A 15046-nucleotide genomic window follows, 5' to 3' on the forward strand; every position below is an offset into this window, starting at 1 on the left:
TCTTCCTCAAAGATCACCAAATTTCAATGTTCATTAGACTAGCATAAGGGGGCATGTCAGGGTCAAGCGATAGGAAAGAGGCATGGACAGAGCTAGATGCACTCCTGCTATTCCCATCTTAGAGACCATTGTTAATTAGAGATTGCTTTATCTTGGGACAGAGTTGGAGATGAGCTGGGGAGAGAAGCAGGGAGCTATAACCTAGCAGGAAGTAAGTACAGCACAGAATCTGGCTCAGAATATCTAGGAACGACAAACTGCTCTTGAAAAAGTAAGAACTGACCAAAACTTTTGTCTTAAATCTGCAACAAACCAGCCCTTTTTTTGGAATTCTAAATCACATGGTTAATCTTTTTATTATTAATTACTATTATTAATATTATTTTTCATTCAAATGGAATCCTGGAGTTCTTGGTTCCAGCAGCCAGTGGATAATATCACAAGAAAAGCTGTTTTCACATGGTATCTGACAGGAACCAGATAGAACATAATTTTACAAATAAGCAAAACAAACTTTTTTCAATCTCACATGAGTTCCAGCTTGAATTTAGAGCAATGACTCTACTCAGTTCTTATTTTATTAAAAATAAAGTAGAGTGACCAAGAGAGAGCTAACAAGAAGGAAAAGTCTGCAAGCCTCAATCACAGTAAGAACATTATGAGATCATTCTGGTTGACTGACAATGATGTAACGGGTCCCAAATGAAAAAGAATATTCCATAGAAAGCCTAGACTGACAAGAATCAAGCAACTGTAGGAGGTGTCCAAAGTAACTGTCCAATAGCCAGTTCATTTGCCACCTATAACCAGTTCGTTCATGATTAATTATCGATGGCTGTTTACAGAAACACTAGATTAAATAAACTATGCTTCACTACTACAAAAGCCAAATCTTATTCATATGAGCAGTCCCAGCAGGCTACATTCATTACTGGTATAACTCTGATTAAGTTAGTGGAAGTATACCAAAGTGAATGTGGCCCACCTACTTCAGCGGAACTATCATTTGGGTAAGGAAAGATTTTCCCGCAAATAAATATTTTTTTAAAAAAGAAAGAGAGAAAAAGAGATACATGAACTTCTTCCAGTTTTTAGGGTTATTTGACATATTAGAAGGATGTTTATAATATGTATGTGTGTGTGTACACACAGACACAAACACAAACAAAATATAAACAAACCATTCTTATATGTCAAATAAACCTACAAACTGGAAGGTGTCAATAATTTTCATTCTAAATCCAATTTCTTTTATCGAGGTAAGTTCTGTCAGGGATCTGCATGCTCTGCAGCAAGATGGGCCTAAATTCTGCAGACACTCCTTGGTTTCTGTGGAACCCTGTGGCAGTTGATGAAATTTTGCATCAGACTTAGATATTTTGATTATTATCTGCAGAGAGGGAAGATATTGGATACTGGAGGGCTCTTTGATTTAGCATACAAAGGCATAATAAGATTCAGTGTTTGGAAGTTGAAATAAGACAATTTTTTAACATTGAGGATACTTAACCACCAGAACAGGTTCCCAAGGTATTTGGTAAATTCTCCATCACCTAGAGTCTTTTCATCATGATTAGCTATCTGTCTAAAAGATATCATCTTGTTCAACCGTAAGTTATAGAGCTGGATGCAGGACTGTCATTAAAAAAAACTAGACTAGACAAAGCATGTGACAATATGCTTTAGGGGGAAAAACTTCACTGGGTGGGGATGCACAACAACCTAGGATTCTTTAGTCTGCAGATGAAGTAAATGCTAGTCAAATAGCATCTGAAGTGACTATCTTTCAGGTGGACTTAAGGGTGGAGATTTATGCATACCTCTCAGCTGTCCCTTATCATTAGGAATATCCCTCATTCTGGATCCAGGTTTATACAGGTAGATGTTGTATTGTTTTTAATTACTTGAAATTATTATGAGGAAGACTTTCAAAAGCACCCGAGGGATTTTGGAGCACAGCTGTCAATGAGACTTGTGCTCCAAAACTCCTTAGGTGCTTTTGAAAATCTCCTCCATATATCTAAAATCCTTATTTTTAATGCTAACTAAATCATATTATATATATATGATATCATATAACTATATTTCTTGTGTTCCCACTTAAGTGTTTTTGTTCACATTGTGTCCTACGTATGAAACTGTATGGGTTAATAAGGAACTGTAAGAAAAATCTCATCTCCTCCTTGTTTCATAAAGACAACAAAAGTACTATAAATAAGGATACAATTTGATCACAGAGGATATGGAGGTCACTAATTCTGTAACTTTCCGGGACCTCCAGGACTTCTTCCACTGCGGCAGGACTGAAGCAGCTGTCAGCCCTGGATCAGCCCCAAAGCTAAAGCTGCGGCTGAGGTTAGGTCAGCCCCCTCCGGGATTGTAGCAGTGGTGGTCAGCCCCTGCCACAGGAGCAGTGGCGGGGCTGGAGCAAGTGCAGGCAATCAGCCCCGGAGCACTGGTGCAGATGGCTGGGAGTTGGCCCTGGGGCCGCCAAAGCAGTGGTCCTTAGGGCTGCTGGAGCAGCTGGCCAGTAGGCTGACTGCCGGAGTAGTGGTCCCCGGGCCACTGGATCAGTGGCCCCAGGGCTGAAGCAGAAACTCAGGTTGGGTCAGCCCCTGCTGCAAGAGCAGCAGCAGGTGCGGAGCAGCTGACAGAGGTCAGCCCCTGGCAGCATTGTGGTTGTTAGCCCTCTTCTCTTCCCCTCTTCTTCTCTTTAGTTTTTACTAAAAGTCAGCAGGCTTCCACCAGTTTTTGTTTATTGCCCGCGATCTGTCCCTGACTTCTACTAAAAATACCCATGACAGAACCTTACCCTTCATTATAAATAACAAAATAATCTAGGTCTGCAAGGAGGAGAATGGGGTTGCATCCCTGACCATCTTGCTTAATAGCCATTGACGGGTGCATCCTCCATGAATTTACCTAATTCTTTTTTTTAATCCACTTATAGTTTTGGCTTTCACAGCACCCCTGGCAATGAGTTCCACAGGTTGACTGTCTGTTGTGTGAAGTAGTACTTCTTTTTCTTTGTTTTAAAGCTGCTCCCTATTAATTTCATTGGGTGACCTCTGGTTTTTGAAGAAGTAAAAAACACTTCATTAAAAGGAGTACTTGTGGCACCTTAGAGACTAACCAATTTATTTGAGCATAAGCTTTCGTGAGCTACAGCTCACTTCATCGGATGTTATGCATCCGATGAAGTGAGCTGTAGCTCATGAAAGCTTATGCTCAAATAAATTGGTTAGTCTCTAAGGTGCCACAAGTACTCCTTTTCTTTTTGCGAATACAGACTAACACAGCTGTTACTCTGAAACACTTCATTATTCACTTTCTCCACTTATTCATGATTTTATAGACCTCTATCATCCCCCACCCCTCAGCTGTCTCTTTTCCAAGCTGAAAAGTCCCAGTCTTTTTATCTCTCCTTATATGGAAGCTGTTCCATATCCCTAACCATTTTTGTTGCCTGCTCTGTGCCTTTTGCAATTTCAGTATATCTTCTTTGAGATAGGGCAACCAGATCTGAATGCAGTATTCAAGATGTCGGCATGCCATTGATTATATAGTGGCATTATGATATCTACTGTCTTATTATCTATCTTGTTCCTTACATTCTCTTAGCTTTTTTGACTGCTGCTGCACACTGAGCAGATGTTTTCTGAGAACTATTCACAATGATTCCAAGATCCCTTTCCTGAGAAGTAACAGCTAATTTAGCCCCCATAATTTTGTGTGTATAGTTGAGATTATGTTTTCCAATGTTCATTACTTTGCATTTATCAACTTTGAATTTCAATTGTCATTCTCTTGCCCAGTCACTCAGTTTTATGAGATCCCTTTGTAAATCCTTGCAGTCTGCTTTGGATTTCACTATCCTGAGTAATTTTCTATTTCTATTTCAGTAATTTCTGCAAATTTTGCCATTTCACTGTTTATCCCTTTTCCAGATTATTTGTGAATATGTTGAACAGCACTGGTCCCAGTACAGATCCCTGAGGGACAGCTCTGTTTAACTCTTGCCATTCTGAAAAAAGACCATTTATTCCTACCATTTGTTTCCTGTCCTAATCAGTTACTGATCCAATCCACGACTGCTTACTTTACTTAAGAGCCTTTGGTATGGGACCTTGTCAAAGGCTTTCTGAAAGTCCAATACACTACATCCACTGGATCACCTTTGCCCACATATTTGTTGACCCCCTCAAAGAATTCTAATAGATCAGGGAGACATGATTTCCCTTCCCAAAAGCCATGTTGACTATTCCCCAAAAAACTGTGTTAATCTATGTGTCTGATAATTCTGTTCTTTACTATAGTTTCAACCAATTTGCCTGGCCCTGAAGTTAGGCTTACAGGCCTGTAATTGCCAGGACTGCCTCTGGACCCTTTTTTAAAAAATTGGTGTCACATTGGCTATCCCTAGTCATCTGGTACAGAAGCTGATTTAAGTGATTGGTTACATACCACAGTTAGTAGTGCTGCAATTTTATATTTGAGTTCCTTCAGAACTCCTGGGTGAATACCCTCTGGTCCTGGTGATTTACTACTCTTTAATTTATCAATTTGTTCCAAAACCTCCGCTATTGACACACCGGGGACAGTTCCTCAGATTTAAAAAGAATGGCTCAGGTATGAGAATCTCTCTCATCCTCTGCAGTGAAGACCGATGCAAGGAATTCATGTAGCTTCTCCACAATGGCCTAATCTTCCTTGAGTTCTCCTTTAGTACCTCGATCATCTAGTGGCCCCATTAACTGTTTGGTAGGCTTCATGTTTCTGATGTATTTAATTTTTTTTTTTTTTTTTGCAGTTAGTTTTTGTGTCTTTTGCTAGTTGCTCTTCAAATTATTTTTTGGCCTGGCTAATTATGGTGCAGTGTCTCCTTATGTCCCAAACTCAAGCTAAGAGGGGCTTAATAATCATCTGGAGATTTTTCCACGTTGCAAGAAATACCTTCAACAAAGCAACAACTGAAATATGTCAGGGTGGTACACAATTTGCATCTCTTTTGCTGCCTTTCAACTTGTTTTCTAAACACATTTTTGTTGCTGTTAGCATAAGTGGACTTAAAAGCAGCATATCGTTAAGCACAGAGAATGCTCACTGTTTTTGTCTTTTAAAATCCATTCCAAGAACTTTCCTATAAGCAAATAAGCTAACTCTATGGGATACATTTGATAACAGATATTCTTTAGTTTGGGTGAGAGTTAACAAGCAACTCTGTAATGAATAATGAAGTACTTTTTAGTGACACATAGCCACTATTCACTAATGATTTACACCCTGAGTAAGGACTATTTTTGTGTAAGTTCAACAGATGAATCTTACAATGCAACCCTCTTGTATAACTTGCATAAAATAGGCATTCATCAAGGAGGATTACTCAAAATGGGGCTCTAAGCTGCTACGTGCTGTGGGTCAGGATGCACAATTCCAGACAGGGGTGGAGACCAAAGGAGAAGGCTTGGATTTAGCATGAAAATCCATGCTGTGTCAATTCATGAGCACAAATGAGAGAGGCGCTTTTTTTAAAATATAGCTAGATCCAAAAGTTAAGGCTGCCCCAAGCACTTTCATGGCATATAATCCAGGTTGAAAGTGATCTTGGCAATATTACTGGGGTAACATTTTTACAGGTTCAACAGTTTCTCCAATGGAGTCATAAGGAGCTCCCAGCCTTCCTACATCAGGCACCATTGCTTTATTTTGCTGTTTGCTGTTTTTTAAAACAAGCATGTTCATTGTAGTCCTGTGCAATCTGCAGCTATGCCACTGCAATGCTCTCTGCAACATGGCAGAATACGGGCTGTAACATTCTTATTGATAACCACAGTTCCCCGCCTCTTCTCCTGCCTTCTCTGTATCTCTCCCCTTTCTAGTTTTCCAGTCCCTCATACAAGTATACTATTGAGTATGCTAAAGTGACCATGCCATGAGACTTGTTCTCTGCACCTTCCCAAAATTGTTTACTAGGCTCCCACTCCAATAGCTGAACTCCTGAAATGCTTGGCCACTAATGTATTATTGCCCCATCATTCAAATCACGTAGCCACACTTTTTCAAATCATGTTTCCTTCTATGATATAATTATACTCTTCAGCCTGATTGATCTACAGTACTTAGAGAGAGTTAACAGAATTGTCTTTCAAGTCCTTTTAGCGCTACCCCACCATAAATCCCTTCTGTTGCATTAAGGCTCAGGTGAAACAAAAGTTGTAACGTCAAAGTCCAAGAGACATTTAAAAATATACAAAGTAAAATCTATGTTGAATAGCCAGGATTTGAAATGCTATTTTTCAAAATATATATATATATATTTAAGGAAAATGCTTCCCAGTGGTGGGGTGGTGCCTGTGGAGTGCACATGTAGGGATGAAGATTGTATGGCAGGCAAAAGATTTTTTTCTGCTCTCTGGAAACCCTCTGCAGTCTTCTTCCACCCCAATGAATTGATCTTTCACATGGCAATAAACAGAACCTGGTTTTACACTTATTGACTACAGTCATTTTGCTATGCTTCTAATGTCTGTTCTCAAACAATGACCTCTCTCTTCCTGAAACACTTTCTTTAAAAATAGAAGGGAGAGCAAAGAGGGTTAAGGGAAAAAAAGATAAGCACCAAAAATTTCACAAGGGACCAGTGATTCTGAGTGCCCACATTAAATTTGAGGAACTGTCCTAGATTGAGGGGTCATTGGAGAAGATTTTGGAACAAATTGATAAATAAATCAGTATTAAGTCACCAGGACCAGATCGTATTCACTCAAAAGTTCTGAAGGAATTCAAATATGAAATTGCAGCACAACTAACTGTGGTACATAACCCATTGCTTAAATCAGCCTCTTTACCAGAGGACTAGAGGACAGCTAATGAAAAGTCAGTTTTTTAAAAAGCTGCAGAGGTGATCCTGCCAATTACAGGCCAGTAAGCCTAACTTCAGTGTTAGGCAAATTGGTTGAAACTATTGTAAAGAATGGAATCATCAGACACAGAGATGACCACGATATATTGGGGAAGAGTCAACACGGCTTTTGTAAAGGGAAATCATGCCTCATCAATCTATTAGAATTATTTGAGGGAGTCAGCAAGCATGTGGACAAGGATGATCCAGGGGATATACTCAGTGGTTTGAGCATTGGCCTGCTAAACCCAGGGTTGTGAGTTCAATCCTTGAGGGGGCCATTTAGGGATCAGGGCAAAAATTGGGGATTGGTCCTGCTTTGAGCAGGGGGGTGGACTAGATGACCTCCTGAGGTCCCTTCCAACCCTGATGTTCTATGATATAGTACACTCAGACTTTCAGACAGCCTTTGACAAGGTCCCTCACCAAAGGCTCTTAAGTAAAGTAAGCTGTCCTGGGATAAGAGGGAAAATCCTCTCATAGATCAATATTTAGTTAAAAGATAAGAAACAAAGGGTAGGAAAAAAGGTCCAGTTTTCACAGTGGAGAGAGGTGAATAGCAGGCTCCCCAAAATGATCTGAATTGGGACCAGTGCTGTTCAATGTATTCATAAATGATCTGGAAAAGGGGGTAAACAGTGAAGTGACAAAGTCTGAAGAATATACAAAATTAGTCAAGGTAGTTAAGTTCAGTGCTGACTGTGAAGAGTCACACAAAACAGAGTGACTGGGCAAGAAAATGATAAATGAAATTTGGTGTTGATATGTGCAAAGTAATGCACATTGGAAAACATAATCCCAACTATACATACAAAATGATGAGAACTAAATTAGCTGTTAACACTCAAGAAAGAGATCTTGGAGTCATCAGGGTAGTTCCTTGATAACATCCACTCAATGTGCCAGAGCAGTCAAAAAATCTAACAGACTGTTAGGAAATGTATATATAATAAGACAGACAATATCATAATAATACTAATATGTAAATTTATGGTATGCCCACACCTTGAATACTACATGCAGTTCTGGTTGCCTCACCTCAAAAAAGATAGAATTGGGAAAAAGTACAGAAAAGGGCAACAAAAATGATTAGGGGGGTGGACCAGCTTCCATATAAGGAAAGATTTAAAGACTGGTCTGTTCAGCTTCAAAAAGAGACGACTCAGAGCGGATCTAATAGAGGTCTATAAAATCATGAATGGTGTGGAGAAAGTGAATAAGGAAGTGCTATTTACCCCTTCACAGAACACAAAAACAAGGGGTCACCCAATCAAATTAATAGGCAGCAGGTTTTAAACAATCATAAGGAAGTGCTTCTTCACACAAAAGACACAGTCAACCTAAAGAACTCATTGCCAGATCATAAGGAAGTGCTTCTTCACACAAAAGACACAGTCAACCTAAAGACAGTCCACTCATTGCCAGGGGTTGTTGTGAAGGCCAAAACCATAAGTGGATTGAAAAAAATCATTAGATAAGTTCATGGAGGATAAGTTTATTAATGGCTATTAGCCAAAGGGTCAGGGATGCAATCCCATGCTCTGGATGCCCCGAAGCCTCCAACTGTTGGATCCTGGTGCTGAGTGACATGGAATGGATCACTCAATAATTGCCCTGTTCTATTCATTCCCTGTAAAAACACCTGGCATTGGCCACTGTCGGAAGACAGGATACTGGACTAGAGGGAACCATTGGTCTGACCCAGTATGGCCATTCTTATATAAGACTCTGCCCCATTTTACAGAAAGGTTATAGGATGCAGCACTGGGGAAAGGATGATGGAGAAAAAGAGATGATGTCAGCAAGCTAAATAGATACTGGCATTTCAGCAAGACTCTGTTTCATACTGCAACAGAATAAGTCATTCCACTTGGCTTAGCCTAGGTTTATGAATAAAATGTGCAGTTCCGAAAAATATTAGGAAGTTGCTTATATCATTTTTTCATCTCAGTTGTAATTTATTGTGCATGACAGCGAGCACACTCTTTTAAGGTTTACTGGAATACTGCATATAGTTCTGGTGTCTACATTTTAAAATGGATGTTGAAAAATTAGAAAGGATGTAGAAAAGAGCCACATAAATTATTTCAAAACTGGAGAAAATGCCTTACAGTTAAAGACTTGAAGAGCTCGATCTGTTTAGCCTATCGGAAAGAAGTTTGACCAATGACTTGATAACAGTATATAAACACCTTCATGGGGAGAAAACACCTTGTACTAAAGGGCTCTTTAATCTACTAAAGAAAGATATAACAAGAACCACTGACTGAAAACTGAAGCCTGACAAATTCAAAGTAAAAATAAAGCACACATTTTTAACAGGGAGGATTATATTATTATTATTAATTATTATTATTAACGGGGGGAGGGATAGCTCAGTAGGTTGAGCATTGGCCTGCTAAACCCAGGGTTGAGAGTTCAATCCTTGAGGGGGCCATTTAGGGATCTGGGGCAAAAATTGGGGATTGGTCCAGCTTTGAGCAGGGGGTTGGACTAGATGACCTCCTGAGGTCCCTTCCAACCCTGATATTCTATGATTAACCATTGGAACAGACTGCCAAGGAAGTGGTCTTGAAATCAAGACTACTGGATGCCTTTCTGGAAGATATGCTTTAGTCAAACACAAGTTATTGGGTTCAATTCAGGGGCAACTGGATGAAATTCAATGGCCTGCGTTATACAGGTCTGTCTAGGTCAGGGGCAGGCAAACTTTTTGGCCTGAGGGCCACATCAGGTTTCCAAAATTGCATGGAGGGCTGGTTAGGAGAGGTTGTGCCTCTCCAAACAGACAGGCATGGCCCGGCCCCTGCCCCCTATCTGACCCCCCCCTGCTTCTTGACAGCCCCCCCCCGGATCCCTGCCCCATCCACCAATCCCTGTTCCCTGACTGCCCCCGGACCCCCTGCCCCTGACCACCCCATCCAACCCCTCCTCTCCTTCCTGACTTCCCCCCCAGAACCCCTGCCCAATCCAACCACCCCTTCTCCCCGACCGCCCCCGGAACCCTTGTCCCTGACTGCCCCCCGCCACCCCATCCAACCCCCCTCTCCTTCCTGACTGTTCCCATTCAACCCCCCCCGTTCCCTGCCCTCTGACCACCCCAACCCCATCCACACCCCTGCCCCCGAACTCCCCTGCCCTCTATCCAAACCCCCCCACACCGTTCCCTTACCGTTCTGTCTGGAGCACCAGCACTGCCCCAGGAGCTTGCTGCCCCGCCGCGCAGAGCATTGTGCCGGCGGCGCGGCGAGGTGAGGCTGTGGGAGAGGGGAGACAACAGGGAAAGAGCTGGGGGCTAACCTCCCGAGCCAGGAGCTCAGGACCCAGGTAGGAGGGTCGTCCGTAGTTTGCCCACCTCTGGTCTAGGTGATCCAATGGTTCCTTCTGGCCCTAAAACTCTATGAACCTAGGACATACATTTCCAGATAACTAAACTGGTCTCTTTTGGTTTTGTGTTTTATTCAGAGACAGATTTTATGTAAATCTATCTTCAGTTTGAAAGAGCAAAGAAAATCCCTTTTTACCTGAAATTATCAATTAATATATGCCTGTACTTCATGCAGTAAAATAACAAAATATTCCTAATGTTAAACATGTTACTAATATTCCAAAATTTAGTTTAATTTTAGAAAATCTGATTATTATTGGATTATTGAGTTGATGCAACAGAGAAATTTTATAACTTGGTTTCTACTGCTGAAGTTTTAGAGATGCCATATGCTTAAAATAAAAGCACCTCCGATTTGTATGAAGTCACTTCAATGATCAAATGCTTCTAGTAAATCCTGGAGGAGAAAAGAAAGGCTACGATTATTACTCCTAGGGGAATTCTGCACCACTGTGCATGCACAGAATTTATGTCCCCTGTAGATTTCTTTGCTTCCCTGCAGAAAAATGACTTTCTGACAGGGAAGCAATGGGAAGCCACAAGAGCAGTCATGTGACCCTCCCCAGCAGTATGTTTCGGGTGCCCAGGGCAGCCAGCAGAGAGGCAAATCACTGTGGGGCAGGCGGCAAGACTGGGGAAGAACCGGCTGGTAGCTCCTACCCTGTGCCAGGCTCAGCTGCTAGTCTGGGCTGGAGAAGATGGGACTTCCTCTTCCCCTGCATGAGAAGTCCAGTCTTCCCCAGCATGATATCCTGGGCCGGATCAGACCCATCCCCAGATTTCTCCCCGCAGCTGCAGGAAGCTCTGCAAACTCCTTCCTCCCCCACTGCTTCCTGCACCCATCGCTCCTCAGCTGCAGGGGAGGAATCCCTGTACAGGGAGCTGCTCCCCCATTGCCCAACCCCCATGCATCCAGACCCGCTCATACTCAGACCCTCCCATTGAGCCTCACCCCCACATACACTCAGAACCCCCCCGAGGAGACCCTGCACCTGGACCACCCTGACGAGCCACCCGCACCTGGATCCGCACCCCACCAAGCCCCAACCAGTTGCACCTGGATCCCCACACCCCACTGAGTCCCACTCCCCTAGCATCTGGACCCCACTCACCCCCAGACTCCCCCACCTCTCGCTGAGCCTCAACCACCTTCACCTAGACCCCCCTGCAGATTCCCATTACCACTACATCCAAAAAACCCCCAACAATCTCCTCTGCATCCACATCCCCTCCTCACCCAGATCCCCCACTGAGCTGCCCGCACCCAGATTGCCCCACACAAAACCCTCTCAACCCACATGTGGATCCCCCCACACTAAGCCCCTCCATACTTGGATCCTGCCTTCCTGACCCTGCCTGCTCACATCAGGTGCACCTGGCATAGAGGGGTAGGGCCTTTGGGTGTTTCTGGGGCAGGCCCAGTCTTTGCAATGTGTCAGGGTTGGGTGCAGCCTCACCACTGAGTCTGTGTCCCGGGGGGTGTGGGGTACTGCACAGTGTTCTCCCACCTTTGTGCAGCCAGTGGCCTGTGCTCCCCAATGCCATGCTGAAACCTCCACATTTATTTGACAAATAAAATTTGCAGAATTTTGCAGAATTTTAAAATATTATGCACAGAATTTTTAATTTTTTGGCACAGGATGCCATCAGGAGTATATTATAGGGCTTGATTCTTCCACTCCTATTTGCTTTGGCTAGTACTTTACTTTATGAGTAGTCCCTTTAAAATCAATGAAGTTACAGGGAGTATAAATTACTATTCAAGGCAAGTAAGAGCGGCAGAATCTGGCTCATCATTTGTAGATACCAGGCTTGATTCTCTCTCACCCCAATTTTACATCATCTAACTTCACTGGGTTCAAAATAGTTCCTTCAGATTTACACTGTTGTGAATGGATTGTTGTTTGCATTATAAATTGATCAGATGACTGTTTTGCAGTAATTTTTGGTACACTTCTATTAGTTTGCAAACACCAGTTATGTTAGGGGGATGTGGTCCTGGACTTCTGTTTCAAAGCTAGGCCTCTTAGCATTACCTAGCAAATGTTTCCACCAGGCTTATATTAAAACAAGTGGACTGGAGAGATTCACTGAAACCATCTTCGGAGCTTGTCTTACCAGGAGGTACATTTCACAAGTACAAATACTCATATAACATAAAGTTGCTGCTGTTGAACCCCGTTGTGAGAACAAGGTCAAAACATTACTGTCTGCTTCCAGCACATAATGGCAGGAACAGAGATGGGCAGAGACAGTTTATGCTCCAGTTGATGAGGCTGGATCTGGGACTAAAAGTTGGGGAAGTTACATCCCGATTATAAAGAGGTCATAATGTCGGTGGGGTCCCCTAGATTGACTAGAAAGGAGAAACTCTAAAGGCAGGAAGATTATAATACACGGAGGCTGCGCCACCCGCAGGAAGCATAGTTAACTGTCGCTCAGTTAACTGTTCATGGGCAGCAGTGTGCCAAGGAAAGCGCATCCCGCTGGAAGAGGCCCCGCCTTTGCACTTCACTTCTCCAAGCACAGAGCTCAGCCCCGAAACGCAACGCGGAGAAAGTAGGAAAGGGGGAGAAAAAAAGGATTGTTACCTATTCTTGATCCTGGGGCGGGGGGGGCGGGAGGAGGAGGACCCTGACAGCTTTAATAAAGGAAAAGTTGACAGAGGGACAGAAGAAAGAAAGAAAGAAAGAAAGAAAGAAAGAAAGAAAGAAAGAAAGAAAGTTAGTTCTAGCGAAAGGAAAGCCTGGAAAGCCTAAAGCAGAGGAGGGGGGAAGAGGAGAGACCCGGAGAGACGGAAAGGCTGGAAGGGGAGGGAAAGACGGAGCGGAAAGGGAGCTCAGCGAAGGGAAGGGAAGGGCAGAGGCTCGCAGAGCAAGCAGGGTGTGTGGAGGGAAGGGGAGAGACGCAGAGGCGAGAGAACTAGAGCGGGCACAGGCAAGGGCAGAGCGTGACTCGGTCCGCAGCGCTCCGTCCTCTCCCGCTGCCTCGGGCTGCTCCCAGCGCCGCAGCAGCGGGCGGTGGTGCGGGGCGCCCCGCGAAGGCAGGCGCAGCTCGCAGGCTGGCTGGAGCTGGGGCCGTCGGCCAGGTGCTGGGGGCGGCGCGGTCCTTACCTGCAGATAGGGCTTGCCCCTGGCCACGCCTCCCACCACGATGTCCGCGGACGCCATGGCCCCTGTGGGGGAGAGCCCGAAGCCCACGTAGCCCAGAGTGCGCACCTCCAGGCGGAAGGAGATGCTGCTGCCCTGGTGGCCCCACAGCAGCCGGTATCCGGCCGCCCCGTCCAGCACGGCGCTGTGCGGGTAGCGCCCGGCGGCCGCGGTGGCGGGGAGCAGCAGCCCCCACAGCAGCAGCGGCCAGCGGAGCATCCTTCCCGGGCGCCGCTCGCTCGGGCACAGGAGGGGCTCGGTGCGGGGACGTCGCCGGGCTCCAGCCAGCCCCTCTCAGCCGGCGCTGGGCTCTGCTACTGCTGCAGCCGCCGCCGCGCACTGCACTGGGGGGGGGGGGTGGTGTCCTGCTCAGCCCGCCCCCGCAGCGGGCGGCACCAGCCCTGGCTGGGAGCAGGGGGCGGGCTTTGTCCCCCCCTGGAGCGGCGAGGTGATGGGGCGGGTGGGCTGCAGGGAGGGAAGGAAGGGCGGGGGGCGGAGGCGGGTCACTGAGGGGAGGGCAGGGGCTGGACGGACGAAGGTGGGGCTGGTGGGGGCGGGACGCAGGGGTAAGAGGCAGGGCCGGGGGGAAGGGGTCAGGGAAAGGGGTCAGGGAAAGGGAGGGGCTGGCACTCGGGGGGAAGGGAAGGGTCCTGGAGGATAGGAATGGGGGAGAGAGGGGTTCAGGGAAGAAGCGGCTGGGGACCCACGTGGAGTTTTGTCCCCCCACCCTTTGAGTCGGTGAGTCAGGAGCCCTATCCCGCCCCCCCCCCCCCCAACAACACACACACGCCCAGCGCATGAGCCCCTGGCCGGCCGGCTGCGGCTTCTCCTCCTTTGGGAGAGGCCGGGCGGCCAAGACAGTCTTGCCAGTGCCGGGGCAGCCCGCAGGCAACACACGTGCGTGAGCCGCCTTGCCCGGCTAGCTACCAGCCCCGGCCTGACAGGACAGATCCCAGCCTCCCTCAGCCCCGGCGCCTGCCCAGGCCCTCCGGGGCTGGAGCCTCCCTGCAGCGGAGCGGATGGGTGATCCTGTGAGTGTTTGCGCTCTCGTTTACCAAGACACGCGCTCTCCGCTTGAAACCAACCTGGTTTACACAGTCCCAGCCTCAGAGCAGCCCCTCGGCCGGCCACACACTTTCCCCTGCTCCTGCTAATAGCTTGTGTGTAAGCTCATCTGATACACTGGGGTAACAGCGGCGAAGCTCCAGGCACTGCCCCGAGACTCCGGTATAAGGCCACCAGCCCGTGTAAATGGGAACGCTGTTCGAGTTCGGATGCTTACTGGTCACTGTTCAGGGCTGCGACAGAGTGACCGAGCAGCTGGGAGGAAGGTGGATTCTAAAGGGGCCCCGCGAAGCTACATAGCGGCTGGTGCTCAGCGGGTGCGGTCGCCTGCATGCAACGCCTGCTTAAAATGTGCATCTAAATATCTCCATAGTGCCGCCTCTCCCCCCAGGAAAAGCTTGTACGGAGACAGTAGCGAACATGTAAGCAAGGTGGAGAACACGACTCTTATGCACAAGGTGAAGGCTTCTGTGTTTGAATGGAAAACACATGCCCCTACTACCATGTACACATTTGACGCCCGATTAGTCAAGGAAACCCAAA

General features: G+C 45.9%; 1 protein-coding gene across 1 annotated transcript in view; it reads right to left on the minus strand.

Annotated features, from left to right (window-relative positions):
* Positions 1-13657, minus strand: part of MOXD1 (monooxygenase DBH like 1) — an 85189-nt gene extending 71532 nt beyond the window's left edge. The window contains exon 1 of the mRNA XM_077811745.1: positions 13403-13657. Coding sequence (XP_077667871.1) covers positions 13403-13657 — 255 coding nt within the window. The remainder of the gene's footprint in view (positions 1-13402) is intronic.
* Between the last annotated feature and the right edge of the window lie 1389 nt (positions 13658-15046).

Source organism: Eretmochelys imbricata, chromosome 3, assembly GCF_965152235.1.
Source record: "Eretmochelys imbricata isolate rEreImb1 chromosome 3, rEreImb1.hap1, whole genome shotgun sequence".
In the NCBI taxonomy this organism is placed as follows: domain Eukaryota; kingdom Metazoa; phylum Chordata; order Testudines; family Cheloniidae; genus Eretmochelys; species Eretmochelys imbricata.